The sequence below is a fragment of the Aspergillus nidulans genome, chromosome III, assembly GCF_000011425.1.
Source record: "Aspergillus nidulans FGSC A4 chromosome III".
Taxonomy (NCBI): Eukaryota; Fungi; Ascomycota; class Eurotiomycetes; order Eurotiales; family Aspergillaceae; genus Aspergillus; species Aspergillus nidulans.
Genome location: NC_066259.1, coordinates 1,456,756 through 1,468,093, shown reverse-complemented (window position 1 = coordinate 1,468,093; position 11,338 = coordinate 1,456,756). Strand labels below are relative to the sequence as shown.

The 11,338-nt window shown below is 51.8% G+C and overlaps 5 protein-coding genes across 5 annotated transcripts, besides 1 other annotated feature; 3 read left to right on the top strand and 2 right to left on the bottom strand.

Moving 5' to 3' along the window:
* Positions 1–11,338: part of a sequence feature (contig 1.79 190..209053(-1)) that runs on past both edges of the window.
* Positions 208–978, top strand: ANIA_04633 (MGR2/ROMO1 family protein). Its single transcript, XM_657145.2, has 5 exons — positions 208–343; positions 423–449; positions 507–536; positions 587–677; positions 750–978. The coding sequence occupies exons 1-5, from the start codon at positions 289–291 to the stop codon at positions 871–873; spliced, it is 327 nt and encodes a 108-aa protein (XP_662237.1). The 5' UTR covers positions 208–288; the 3' UTR covers positions 874–978.
* ANIA_04634 (uncharacterized protein) lies at positions 2,536–4,014 on the bottom strand (the record flags this gene model as incomplete). The annotated part of the gene is made up of 4 exons (XM_657146.1): positions 2,536–2,599; positions 2,902–3,490; positions 3,546–3,707; positions 3,756–4,014. 4 exons carry the CDS (start codon positions 4,012–4,014, stop codon positions 2,536–2,538), a joined length of 1,074 nt encoding a protein of 357 aa, XP_662238.1.
* ANIA_10575 (uncharacterized protein) lies at positions 6,860–7,836 on the top strand. Its single transcript, XM_050611681.1, has one exon. It carries the CDS (start codon positions 7,108–7,110, stop codon positions 7,447–7,449), a length of 342 nt encoding a protein of 113 aa, XP_050467682.1. The 5' UTR covers positions 6,860–7,107; the 3' UTR covers positions 7,450–7,836.
* Positions 8,470–10,154, top strand: ANIA_10572 (leucine-rich repeat domain-containing protein; the record flags this gene model as incomplete). The annotated part of the gene is made up of 2 exons (XM_657147.2): positions 8,470–9,149; positions 9,203–10,154. 2 exons carry the CDS (start codon positions 8,470–8,472, stop codon positions 10,152–10,154), a joined length of 1,632 nt encoding a protein of 543 aa, XP_662239.2.
* On the bottom strand, positions 10,321–11,315 carry ANIA_04636 (EI24 domain-containing protein; the record flags this gene model as incomplete). The annotated part of the gene is made up of 3 exons (XM_050611680.1): positions 11,187–11,315; positions 10,510–11,102; positions 10,321–10,438 (listed from the first exon to the last, which is right to left on the bottom strand). The coding sequence occupies exons 1-3, from the start codon at positions 11,286–11,288 to the stop codon at positions 10,321–10,323; spliced, it is 813 nt and encodes a 270-aa protein (XP_050467681.1). The 5' UTR covers positions 11,289–11,315.

Here is an 11,338-nt window from a genome sequence, read left to right as displayed (position 1 = left end):
TCGTCGAGACAGACCGCATGAGGCCCTCGCAGCGGGAGGGAAAGTCAGCTCGCATTCCCTTCATCCAGGCCTTGTCACGTGAACTGCAGCACGTGTGTTACGTAATTATAGTGCTCTCCAAATCCGTGTCACGTGCTTTCCGGTCGCCGGCTTTGATCGTCCGACATTGGGGATAGAGCGGTCTTGACTGAAACTCACGAGGTCTTCGAAGAAGTCACAACGTCACCTCTTGCCGTGGTCCTCTAAAAACCAATATATCTTAGTCTCTTCTTTGATTGCTACTCCACAATGCCCGTCATTGCAGGTCCCCCTCAGGCCCATGGCCCCTCTACCTTCGACAAAAGTGAGCTCCCCATCAAGTCGCAGTTGGAGATCAATGTCAGTATCCGCTCTAGTGCAAGAAGTGGCTAACACAGCTACAGTGAAGATGGGTGCGCTGATGGGATCAAGTAAGTAGCTCTTTCTCCTGGCTTGGTCGACGAAATCGCTAATAACTTTACTTGCAGCTGTTGGCGGTATCATGGGATTCATCATCGGTTAGTCCTTTGATATATCGGTCCTAGCGGAGTACTCATCGGGATTGCAGGAACTGTCACCATCTTTCAATATGGTGCTGGACCTAACGGCGTTATGCGAACACTCGGCAAATACATGGTTGGCTCTGGAGCGACATTCGGGTACGCCCTCGATACGCTTGCGCTTGGCTAGGCAATCTTTGTCGCTTGTTGCTAATATTGTCCACACTTTAGTCTCTTCATGTCGATTGGCAGCGTTATCCGATCTGAGGGCCCTCACAACGACGCCTGGCTCCGAGCTCGAGGACCCCCCATGATTCTCCCCCGCCAAACACCTCTGCGTCGATCGCAGGAATAAGCCGATACTGGCGTCGAACGTCCAGCAAGCGACTGGGCCATTGTACATTAGCATATACCAGCCTCACGTTCTCAAGTATTGCGAACTGTGGCGTTCACAATTCATAGCGTGCCAAGGCAGACGAGCTAGGTAGGAGCGTAAATTGTATAGGGACCTGGAGAATGGTTGAGACCAGGTAGCTCTCGACTAGCAAGTTGCCTTTCATTGTACGGTATGAGTTTAATCCTTAATGAATATTCATGAACTATATTGAGGTTTTCAATACATAACTTGAAGCTTGGAGGACGCTTTTTATATCGTGGAGGTGAGAGGTACGAGAGTAAATAGTTTTCTGACGCCGTCTGATATAAACAAACAATTGACCAAGTAGGGAATCTACGCGAAGCGAGAAGCGATTTCTATTGTACTATTTAAGGCTCTGGAACAGGTTAACAACTTGGGCATACTCTTCTCAGCCATTCTCATCTTGGAGTACACTGGTGCCTACCAAGTACATGTACGTCCTAAACCTCCGAACATGCCATCCCCGCATCTCCACAAAACCTCCGATCTCAGCTCCACAGTGCTTAATGCTCCTCAACAGAACCTATTGAGGCAACTACAAACTATGGAACACTTCACGATTAGTACCGGGTACTCTTAGGATTTAGTTCTCTGTTCTTAGTATACCGTGAGCTTCATATGATTCATCCATAAAAAAAAGAACTTATGTTGGCTAAAGAACGAGGTCGAACGTGGGTTACAACGCTAAACCTAAATCTAGCCCGTGTAGAAGGGTGGACAAAAGCGCCTCGCCAGCTAGGTGCAAGCATACTATCTGACACATCATAAAACAAGAGAAAAGAGAACGTTGAAGGTCATTGTTACGTGGCTGATGAGTTTACCACTCGTCGCTGAGCAGCAACTGCAAGGCAACCAGGCACCCAATAATCTGCTAGGCTGAGCGACGCTTGTTTCTCTATACTCAACCGATAGTGTCGTCCTTCCTGGCTAAAACAGCATGCTGGCTATCTGTGAGCTACCCTGAACTCAACAGAGTTGCAGGGACAAGCTACCGACGGCGAATGCAGCATGGAGTTGGTGCCCTGGGGCCGTTATAGGCCCTTTGCGAAACGTCGTGTGTTAGCGACCTGACCAAACGGTGAACGCAGATCTAGGACTCTGCGTTGAATCTCTGACTTCTTGGTGCTGGACAATATGGCATACTTTGGTAAAAAGAGCTGTGAATCTGTCAAGGTGTGATTACTCTGAAGCAAACCAACAACCTATATTATAGATCATAGAGATCCTAGGTGATCATACTTGCAGATGCATTGTAACCTCGTAAGCGGCCAGAATTGTTCTTCAATGCGCGGGTTCTGTTTGGCCAGGTCATATAAACATAGATGCACCGCGAAAAGAACACCATTCCGCTTTCATGGACCTCCTCCCAAACTTAGCCCACATCTCTCCTAGAGCTCTAATCTCGTTTCGCCTGCATGCTGAATCCTAAAGCGCCAATCTCGATCCCGGCGCCGAGATATGCTGGCCGTGGAGGGACTGGCTTAGATGGTGCGTTGAGGGTCGGCGGCCAACCCGAACCCGGGGACTCAGGCTTGCTTGACCTATTACTCCCTTGATTTGCTGGAATATTTGCTGACTCTGATGTTATAGGCCCCTAATTCACGAGCTGATGGCCTCGTTGGAAATAGTGCGTCTGCGTCCACTTGAGTTGCCGGGGTAGCCCCTAGATAGGTGTTTGGCAAGGGGCTCTGCATGGCTATAACTCTAAGGGGCAGCCGGTCAAATGGAAAATTGTAGTAGCTACTGGCCGGAAACTATACCGATACTTGAACAAGGCGAGTTCTCGCATGTTCATTCCTTAGCTGCTACGCTAAATAAATTGCTTGCTCAAAAGTCGGCATATCAAGACGGATTTTCCGGCTCTCTCGGGTAAGCCCCAACACCTAACATGAGAATTGCTGGACATATATATGTACCTGCTTAGGTCGCCGAAGAGATCACGACATCTACCCATCTAACACTTACTCCCCACCAAGCATCCGACTTGTGTCGAAACCGTGCACAAACGCCCAGGAGAATGCACTCACAGCACTCATGATGGCATCCCAGCTGACACTGCTACAAGCTGGATGGACATACACAGTGTCCCACAACTGCTTCGCGAACTCGCCGTAAGACAGATCCGTGCCGAGTTCTTGCAACGCCAGGAAAGTGAAATAGGCCTGCATAACAACCGAAACAGCCGCCACCCACTGCATTAAGGCAACGTAGCGCTGGGTTGTGCGCTGTCCCTGCGCTTTAGTAGTAGGCTCCGAGGACGAGCTCTTCGGGCTCAACAAACAGGGGACGAAGACCAGAAAGTGAGGCGCGAGCAGGACTAGCATGAATTCTTTCTGGTACGCAAAGATAGGGACGGCAAGGGTGTCGAGAAGCGAGAGTGCAACTGGCACGACTTCATAGAATAATGGCGGGGACCATGAAAAGGCAACGCTCTTCTCATCCGGTCGTGTAGAGACGGTGATTGCAGCGAAGAAGAGGTTTGCCGAGAAGGCGACACTGACAGCCTGGGCCAGCAGCATATAAACCCAGACGTGAGGAATGCGATATCTCCGACCTGTTACCATAAATGTTATTCAGAGTCGCCTGCTTCATGGTTGAGGATGGCATACCTGTGATGCCGAGGAAAAGACTCCAACCAATGGTCCACCAAAAGATCTGGCCACTCCACCAGACTCGTGCTGCGTCCTCGGACACCGTCTCCCAGGCCTCTTGGAAGATGTACGTATTGTATAGCCAAAGACCCATCCGAGTGACCAGAGGCGTCTCTTCGCCTGCATAGGGTATTCCCTTGGGGCTAGTTGCCCAATTATTGTACGTACGGACAAAGAGTGAGATCATGTAAAACCATGTTGTACCAAGACTCAAAGCTGCCAGAAAGACAAATAAGGATAAATGCGCCTGCCGCTGACTAGTAGCCCAGTCATTGTTCGTTTGGCGTGCGCGATATCGAACATATATGGTGCGACAACAACTGAAAGCAAGGGACAGTATTAGAGACAGGTAGCCGAGAAAAAGGAAAATAGATCGATAGTGAGTTGGCGGAGCCTCAAGCGAGACATCAGCCAGGTCTTCCGCCATTGTGTACGAAGGTCTTGTACTCTACCGTAGGTCGAAGTCTGGGGAGGTTGCTGGATGAAGTTCAAATTCATTGGTCTGACCCACTTGGTGCCCCTCCCGTGAGCCGCGACAGCCACCACGTTGATCGCGAGTCTGCAGCGAGCCCCGAGAGCCTGAGGCAGCGCCGCAGAGGTCCTTCTAAATTCTGACATGCAAGAGCTCTCCTTGTCAGAGGCCTACGGTCAGAATTTCTGATGAGCTCGATAGTTGACTCCCATTGTTAGGCGATGAGCGATGAAAAGGGGGTCGCAGTAGAAATAGCGCGTCTACGTCCGCTAAGAGAGTAATATACGATATTAAGGAGTCTGGCCAAGGGGCTTAGCAGGTCTCTATCATCATCCGGACGAGCTGCTTCCCCAATCAAGTCATCTCTTGACCTTGTTCAACTGGAGATGGCTTTCTGCTGTTGCTAATAAGAACTGTTGCGGTGCCGGCAAAGACGTATCAATGGAAGGACCACAAGCTAGAGAAGCGCCGCTCTGCTGTGGGCCGGCCATTGAAAAAGACTTAGGACCATTTTTAAAAAAAAAATTGCAACCATGCTAGGCCGGAGCTCGATGCAAAAGGGCGCATCAGGAATGCTCCGGCTACCGCACGAAGTTTTGCAGCGCACGAACGACCGCGAGGAAAGGCACGGGGACGAAAGGACCACAAGTTTCTGGCAGTCAGTCACAGGCTAGCCTTGTCTTGAGCTGCCCAAGCCTATGACTTCTCTGGATATTGATACTCATGGTTGCGAACCTCTTCCCTAACGCGGCCGTTTCCTGCGGCCTTCAACGTCCAGCTGGCGCTGTCTTCTGGCTCGGCAGCGGTACGGGCTGTCCCAAAGTCTGTTCGAAGCATGTCGGGGGTCAGCCGCTTGGCAATGCAGTGGTTTGCAGAAATTGATTATGGCACTGGCAGGCACTGGCAGGCACTGGCGAGGTCGGTTTCCATCGATGAGCGGATGGGCGTTATATGCTTTGCTTGTAGAAGGTCGTCGGGAAGCCCGAGCCGTCTGCACCTAACAGGGATTGCGGTTCTCCTGTTGCAATCTTTCCTCGTGGGAAGGAATTAACCCAAGCAGAATTATGGTACTACCTGGCTGTCATTTCCTTTCCTAGGCTGGAAGTCCCTTTACAGCCCATTGGAACGCTGCAGCCCAGCAGCCGCCGCTACTCATGGATAAATAGGCGGCTACTGAGTCGATCAATACTTTCAAGTTCGTTCGCTTGCGCGCAAGACTCCAAGATCAACGAGCATGAGCGCAGATGTGATACTACGCGAAGCATTAGGTCGTCAGAAAGAGCTCCAATCTTGCATAGAGCATTTCCAGCGACTTAGTCCTTATTATCAAAGAGCTGCGGACCTGGTGGGGACACTTTACGGGTAGTATCACATATACCAGGACGCCTGGCATCTCCAATACCGATACCCTACCGACTAGGCCGCGTGTTGGTCAACGAATCATTGTGGCATATAGATCCCAGCTAGACCCTGGTGCTGAATGGACCAGTCAGAGAGAGCGTCACTTGCCGTAGTAAGCCAAACGACAACTGACATCTGCATCTCTCAACCGAATAGCAAGCCATACCCTGCTTGTCCAAGGCCGTCTCACTGCTCAATGCATTCTCCTCTGCTGATGAAGGTAAATTCGTAACGTTTACTCATTGACAACAGCGGCGACTGCTACCGGCGTGTCAGAGCGACTCCGCACCTGAGTGACTAAACCAGTCCAGACTGGCGAACGCCCGGGGATGAGGCCAGCATTGGACACCATTCCGCGATTCATCAGGTCAGCGAGAATCGGGCGCCAGTGAACCTGGCTAGTCAGAATCCAACGTGCTCATCATGGATGGTCTGCATGAGTAATTGTCATAGCGTCATCAGCCTGACGTGGTGGCGATGGAAGGCGAGCAAGACTGAGTTGGCGAGATGGCTTGGCAGATCTGACGGCGTATCGCTTTACTGGGGCCTCTTACCCCAATAACCCTGAACTGGTGGGCTTGGCCGGTGCCTGGCAGGGCTCGAGTACAAGACCGACTTGACCGACTTAACCGACCTGTTCGACTCGTTCGCCGACCGCTTGACTCATGGCCGATAATTCAGATGGATCATTTATGATGGACACGTACAAAGTCTGTTTTGACGATCTCATCTGTTATGCTTGAAATGGGTCACGCGCTGTCGATAGTGGGAAACTGTATGGAAGAAAGTCTCCGGTAACTGGAGAGCAAACTCTTCAACGGAAACTCGGTTACGGTATTACAAAGCTATTGTGCCATCGATCTTACCCTGTCACGGTAATTGCGGTACAGAACTGCGGTACAAAGGGTCTGACTAGTAACAATAGTTTAATTAAACTGAAATTGGTCATGGTGTTTCTTCGTCCGCACCATGAAACTCCTTGAGACAACGGAGGTGAGAGAACCGACGTACAAGTGCGACAGGTATGGATTGCTTCCCAAGTGCTTGCACGTTTTGCAGACAGTTTTTCTAAGCTAAAGACTGCATCGTTCGAGGTGGCGGGTGTTTTTGTGCCTGAAGGCTCTGCGCCAGGCCCTGGGTCTGACTGGGGCGTTCAGGAACCCGAGCCAGCAGCCAGTCGTAGGGCAGAACGGTCGAATGCATCTGGGTCCAATTCCAAAGCGCCGATCAGCAATTTGAGGCCCAGACAGTCACGAACCCCTTGCGACCGTGTTGTTATTGGCCGACATGCCGCTAGTGCTCGTGTCGGGCCTTCTTTGTTGTCCCCGTCGCCCCCGTTGTATTTAGTCCATCGCCTCCCCCCAGCAGTCTCTTCGTTCCTTTTCCCTTGATTCCCACGGCTTTGATCCTGAGCAGCGCTCCTCTACACTCGTTACCTTACCGTTCTCGTTCGCAACTGCGATACGCTCACTCGTTCGTGTGTCCAGTTCGATTTCAAACCAAGTCGTTCATTCCCACTCAGCCTGCATCCGCTGATTCCCTGCGCATCCGCTCATCTCCGCATCGCAATCCAAAAGACAAGACCACTCCGTCCTTCAAGACCGATTTTCTATTCTCCGTTCAATCACCGCTTCACGCATCCTCAAAATGAAGCTCGCTACTATCGTCTCGACCATCCTCTGCTTGGGCGCGGCCCAGTTCGCCGCTGCTGACGAGACTCAGACGTCGACTTTGACCACTACTATCACCAAGACGCTGGTGCGAGTCAACGCCATCACTCCTACGGCGACGCCTACTTCGTCGTCTGCGCTCTTCCACACGAGCACCCCGGTCGCCAGCAGCACTCTGGTCTCCAGCACGACCGCGGCCGCCACCACCGTTGCCCCCTCGACCGAGCCCACCCACACTGGCGCTGCGGCGAGCTTGGGAGGCAACATGCACGTTGCTCTGGCTGGCGGTGCCGTTGCTCTGCTCTTCGGCGCTCTGTAAGCGACGCGATTCGATATACACTCCGGCAATGACTCCTCGACGCATCCGCGAACCATCAATATAAGCAGTGGAGGGCTGCTGATCAAAACGACTTCTTTCAACCTACTCTTCTCGTTTATACTTTTTGACTATTATTTTCCCATTTATACCTTCTTATATCCCTTCCGTTGACCTTGGATCCTTTTCGAGGGCTACGCGGGACGGACGTGTTATGGATTCTATACCCCCTATTTACGATTACGATTTCACGGTGCTCAGTTTATTCGCTTCTTATCGTTCTGGTTGGTGAGCCGATGACGGGATCCGGCCGGGTTCTTTGCGACGTTGCACATCGCTTGTATATAGGTCGATCTCCGAATCCATTGCAGTCAGCGCTGGTCTGAAACTAAATCGCGAGTACCGAAATCTCCCGTAGAAACTGTAGTTTGTGACTCGGTCTATTTCTTATGGTCTCGGCCCGTTGATCTGTCGAACTGTCGATTCTTACTCCAAGGAGAATTGACCGAATGGAATCTCGGCATGGAATGACGGGCGGTTTACACCAAAGCACCTTCTCTAAGCTAGAATCAGCGGCGGTCAAGATTCCTTGGCTAGGCTCAACTACATGCCTTTCGTAGATGGACAAATAGATGCTCCATCTTTCTAGAGTTTTTATAGAGCTGCGATCCATGAAATTAAAGGTATGCGAGGGTCTGCGCCCAATGCAGAAACATGCACATTACAAGGACGCGTCTGGTGTGTCGTAAACAACTCAAGGACAGTTTAAAATTTTCAGGCTGCAAGAGAATAGTAACGACATTCTCAAAACTTGTTGAAGCATTAGATCTCCATAGCTTGCGCGCTCGATGTAAAGGGAGATAGTGGTGGTGTGCGGCATTCCTTATCAATCGCGTTATCGCTTTGTCCAAATTCCCGAGTCCGACACAGCCATACCATTATCCTCTCCTTCTAACTCCTACATACCTACCTTTCCACACGCAACGACAGACGTTTCAAGAAAAAACTCTCACCATAGCTATAATGGACAGCGAACCGCCGTTGCCCCCACCTCCACGCATCCGTCACCGCTCACCCGTAGCCAAGCAATCGCAGTCTGGTTCTCAATCCGGAACCCAGGCACGCGCACGCGTAAACAAAACCTACCGCCGCCTCTCCCGCTTCGACGACGCCTCCAGCCAGCCATCCAGCGACCCTGCCCTGTTCTCTAGCGATGATGTTCCCGCGTCCGGTCTCGAAAATTACCACGGGTCGCTTTCAGGGAGCGGGAGTGGGAATGGCTCGCGCAAGCGGAGATACCGTGGCACGTGGTGGGGGGAGATGGTTAAGGACAAAGAGGTAAAGCGGAAACGCGCAGAATTCAAGGATAAGAGGCTTGTGGATAGTGGAGTTTGGATGGGGAGCGATGATTCCAGGGCATCGATTTTGGCGTCAGAGGATGCGCCGCCGTGTTGGGGTGAGGAGCTGTTGGGTCAGAACCAGAATCTGAACAGGGACCAGGAGCGGGAGCGGGAGCAGGACCAGGATGAAGGGATGGGTATGGGCATGGATATGGGCGTGGCGATGTCGACGACGGCGGGGTTGAATAGGATACCAGCACGCCCTGGATTCGCGAAGAAGGTGGAGGAGTCGAGAGAGCATCAGATGGCGCGGGCAGTGGTGAATGATTGCTTGGAGAGTGGGCTGGATAGCGTTGATATAAGGTATGGTGGCATCCTTAAATTGAGTTGCTGTTGCAATGATTCTAACAAAACAGCAATGGCAATCTACGCGTTATTCCATCTGGCCTGCTCCGACCTCTCCAGCACCTCACCAAGCTCCCATCCATAAAAGAAGCTCCCATCAGCGAAGAGGTGTACACTTCACTACAACCGTTCCTCCGTCTCTTCCTTTCCGGCAACAGCTTGAATACCCTCCCCGGCGAGCTATTCGAGCTCGGCAACCTGCGCGTGCTCAGCCTGCGCAATAACAAGCTCGCCGAGATCCCACCCGCAATCCGCAGACTAACTAAGCTTCAGGAGCTGAATGTCGCCGTAAACCGCTTATCAGTCCTCCCCTGGGAGCTCCTCTGGCTGATCAAGAAGGGCGACCTGAAGCATCTCACCGTCCGACCAAACCCTCTTAATGAAATTGATGATCCAGCAACGAAAATCGCCCAATGGCATCAAACCCGGGAAAGCGAAAACGGAGTGGAGCACAAACCTGGACCTGGGAGTCTCAACGCCGTCAGGTACGAAGGACCAGCCCCAGAAGAAGCATGGGCACCAATCCACGTTGCAACCGGCCCAGTTCAGTGCTTTAACATGGATGGCTTCCCCATCCAAGCCTTGCCAACGACTACCTCTCCCACAATGTCACAGTCCCAGCCTCTATCCCGCGTCCCCTCCCTCCGCGAAGTTGCTCTCCTCTCTTTCAGTAAATCCGCTTACCTCGACACACTCCCCGACGATGAACTAGCGCATTTCCCGGACCTTGCACTCCGGCTTTTTCTGCACGCGCGTGACGTACGCAGCGCCGGCGGCCGCTCCTGCTCAATCTGCCATCGCGGCTTTGTCATCGCGCGCACAGAGTGGATCGAGTGGTGGGATTGCAGTACTTATGAGAACGGGCTGAAAGGGCCGAGGGCGTCGGGGGAGAAGTTAAGGCCATTGCCATTCAGAAGGCTTGGGTGCAGTTTGGGATGTCTTCCTACAGCCTCTGAGATATGAGGCAGGGTGTCAGAATGATTGTACATATATATAAGTCGTTGAGCTATATAACCTCGTGCTCAAGTATACTGATCATCAACTGGATATAATACTATCATCCTAAATTCGTATCTCATGTCCAAATATCCTATAGCTTCCTCAAACCTCCTCAATACAGACGCAATTATCACTTCTCTGTCTTCTCCAGATCCGCCGCCCACAGTGCGGCCCCAACAGCATTACTGAACTCAAACACCATCGACGCAAAGGGCACCATCTCCAGAACCACTGAGGCCATTCCAAGTCTGCGCATTAGTACTCGTGAGCACTCATATCCTCAAAATAGTGAAGAGAATCAATGGCAATCACAACATACCCAGTATACGCCCCCCTCCTGCTCTTCACCCACGTCTCCATCTGCTCCCTACTCAACCCCTTCAACTGAAAATAGCGCTCATGCATCGCCGGTCCCGCCTTCTTCCCTGCAACATAAATATACAACGCCGTCCCAACAACAGGGATGAAATTTAGCGGGAGCATGACTAGACTCCTGATCATCCCCTTTATAAACCCCCCATTCCTATCCGAACCGGGTCCAAATGGCTTCTTCACCATCTTCCCCAACCTATTCACCACGCCACTTGCACTTTTAAGTTGTCGACCACTCCCGACGAGCCTCTCACACCCTTTCTCCAACAACACCGCGTCGAAAACATCTACCAGTGCATCACGAAGAATCCACCCTCGCGCAACAAAGTGCGTTACTGCGGAGGCTTCGCTGAGCACTAGGAGGGCAGCCGCAATGGGTGCGAAGAAGGGTCCGGCTGTGAACGAGAGAATGGCGGTTTGCGGGACGTATGTGAAGAAGAAGAGGGCGCTTGTTATGGAAACTCCGGCGACGAGGGTCTGCGATAAGCGTTTTGTGAGAGGCTTGTAGAGGGGTGGATGTGTTGTCAAGTGGAGGATTCCCTGGTTGATTTGGTCGTTAGTGGAACTGTACCAGTAATGGTGAAAGGGGGTGGGGATATAGGGATGGAAGAGGGAACTAGGTACTCTGAAGGGGTAGAGGTATGTGCCCGAAAGGACGACATCTTGGGCGGTTGCGCGCAGGTTCGCGGATTCGGCGCGGAGGGCTTCTTTTGCGCGGTCGGACATTTAGCAAAGGTGGTGTTGGTGATTGCCTGTAATTGTGGTGATAATAATGA

What these genes read in the sequence shown, in the direction of transcription:
- ANIA_04633 (XM_657145.2), top strand. Translation starts at nt 289, where the DNA reads ATGCCCGTCATTGCAGGTCCCCCTCAGGCCCATGGCCCCTCTACCTTC. An exon ending in CCCCTCTACCTTCGACAAAA is followed by an intron (nt 344 to 422) that starts GTGAGCTCCCCA and finishes ACACAGCTACAG; the next exon opens with TGAAGATGGGTGCGCTGATG. An exon ending in GGGTGCGCTGATGGGATCAA is followed by an intron (nt 450 to 506) that starts GTAAGTAGCTCT and finishes CTTTACTTGCAG; the next exon opens with CTGTTGGCGGTATCATGGGA.
- ANIA_10575 (XM_050611681.1), top strand. Translation starts at nt 7,108, where the DNA reads ATGAAGCTCGCTACTATCGTCTCGACCATCCTCTGCTTGGGCGCGGCC.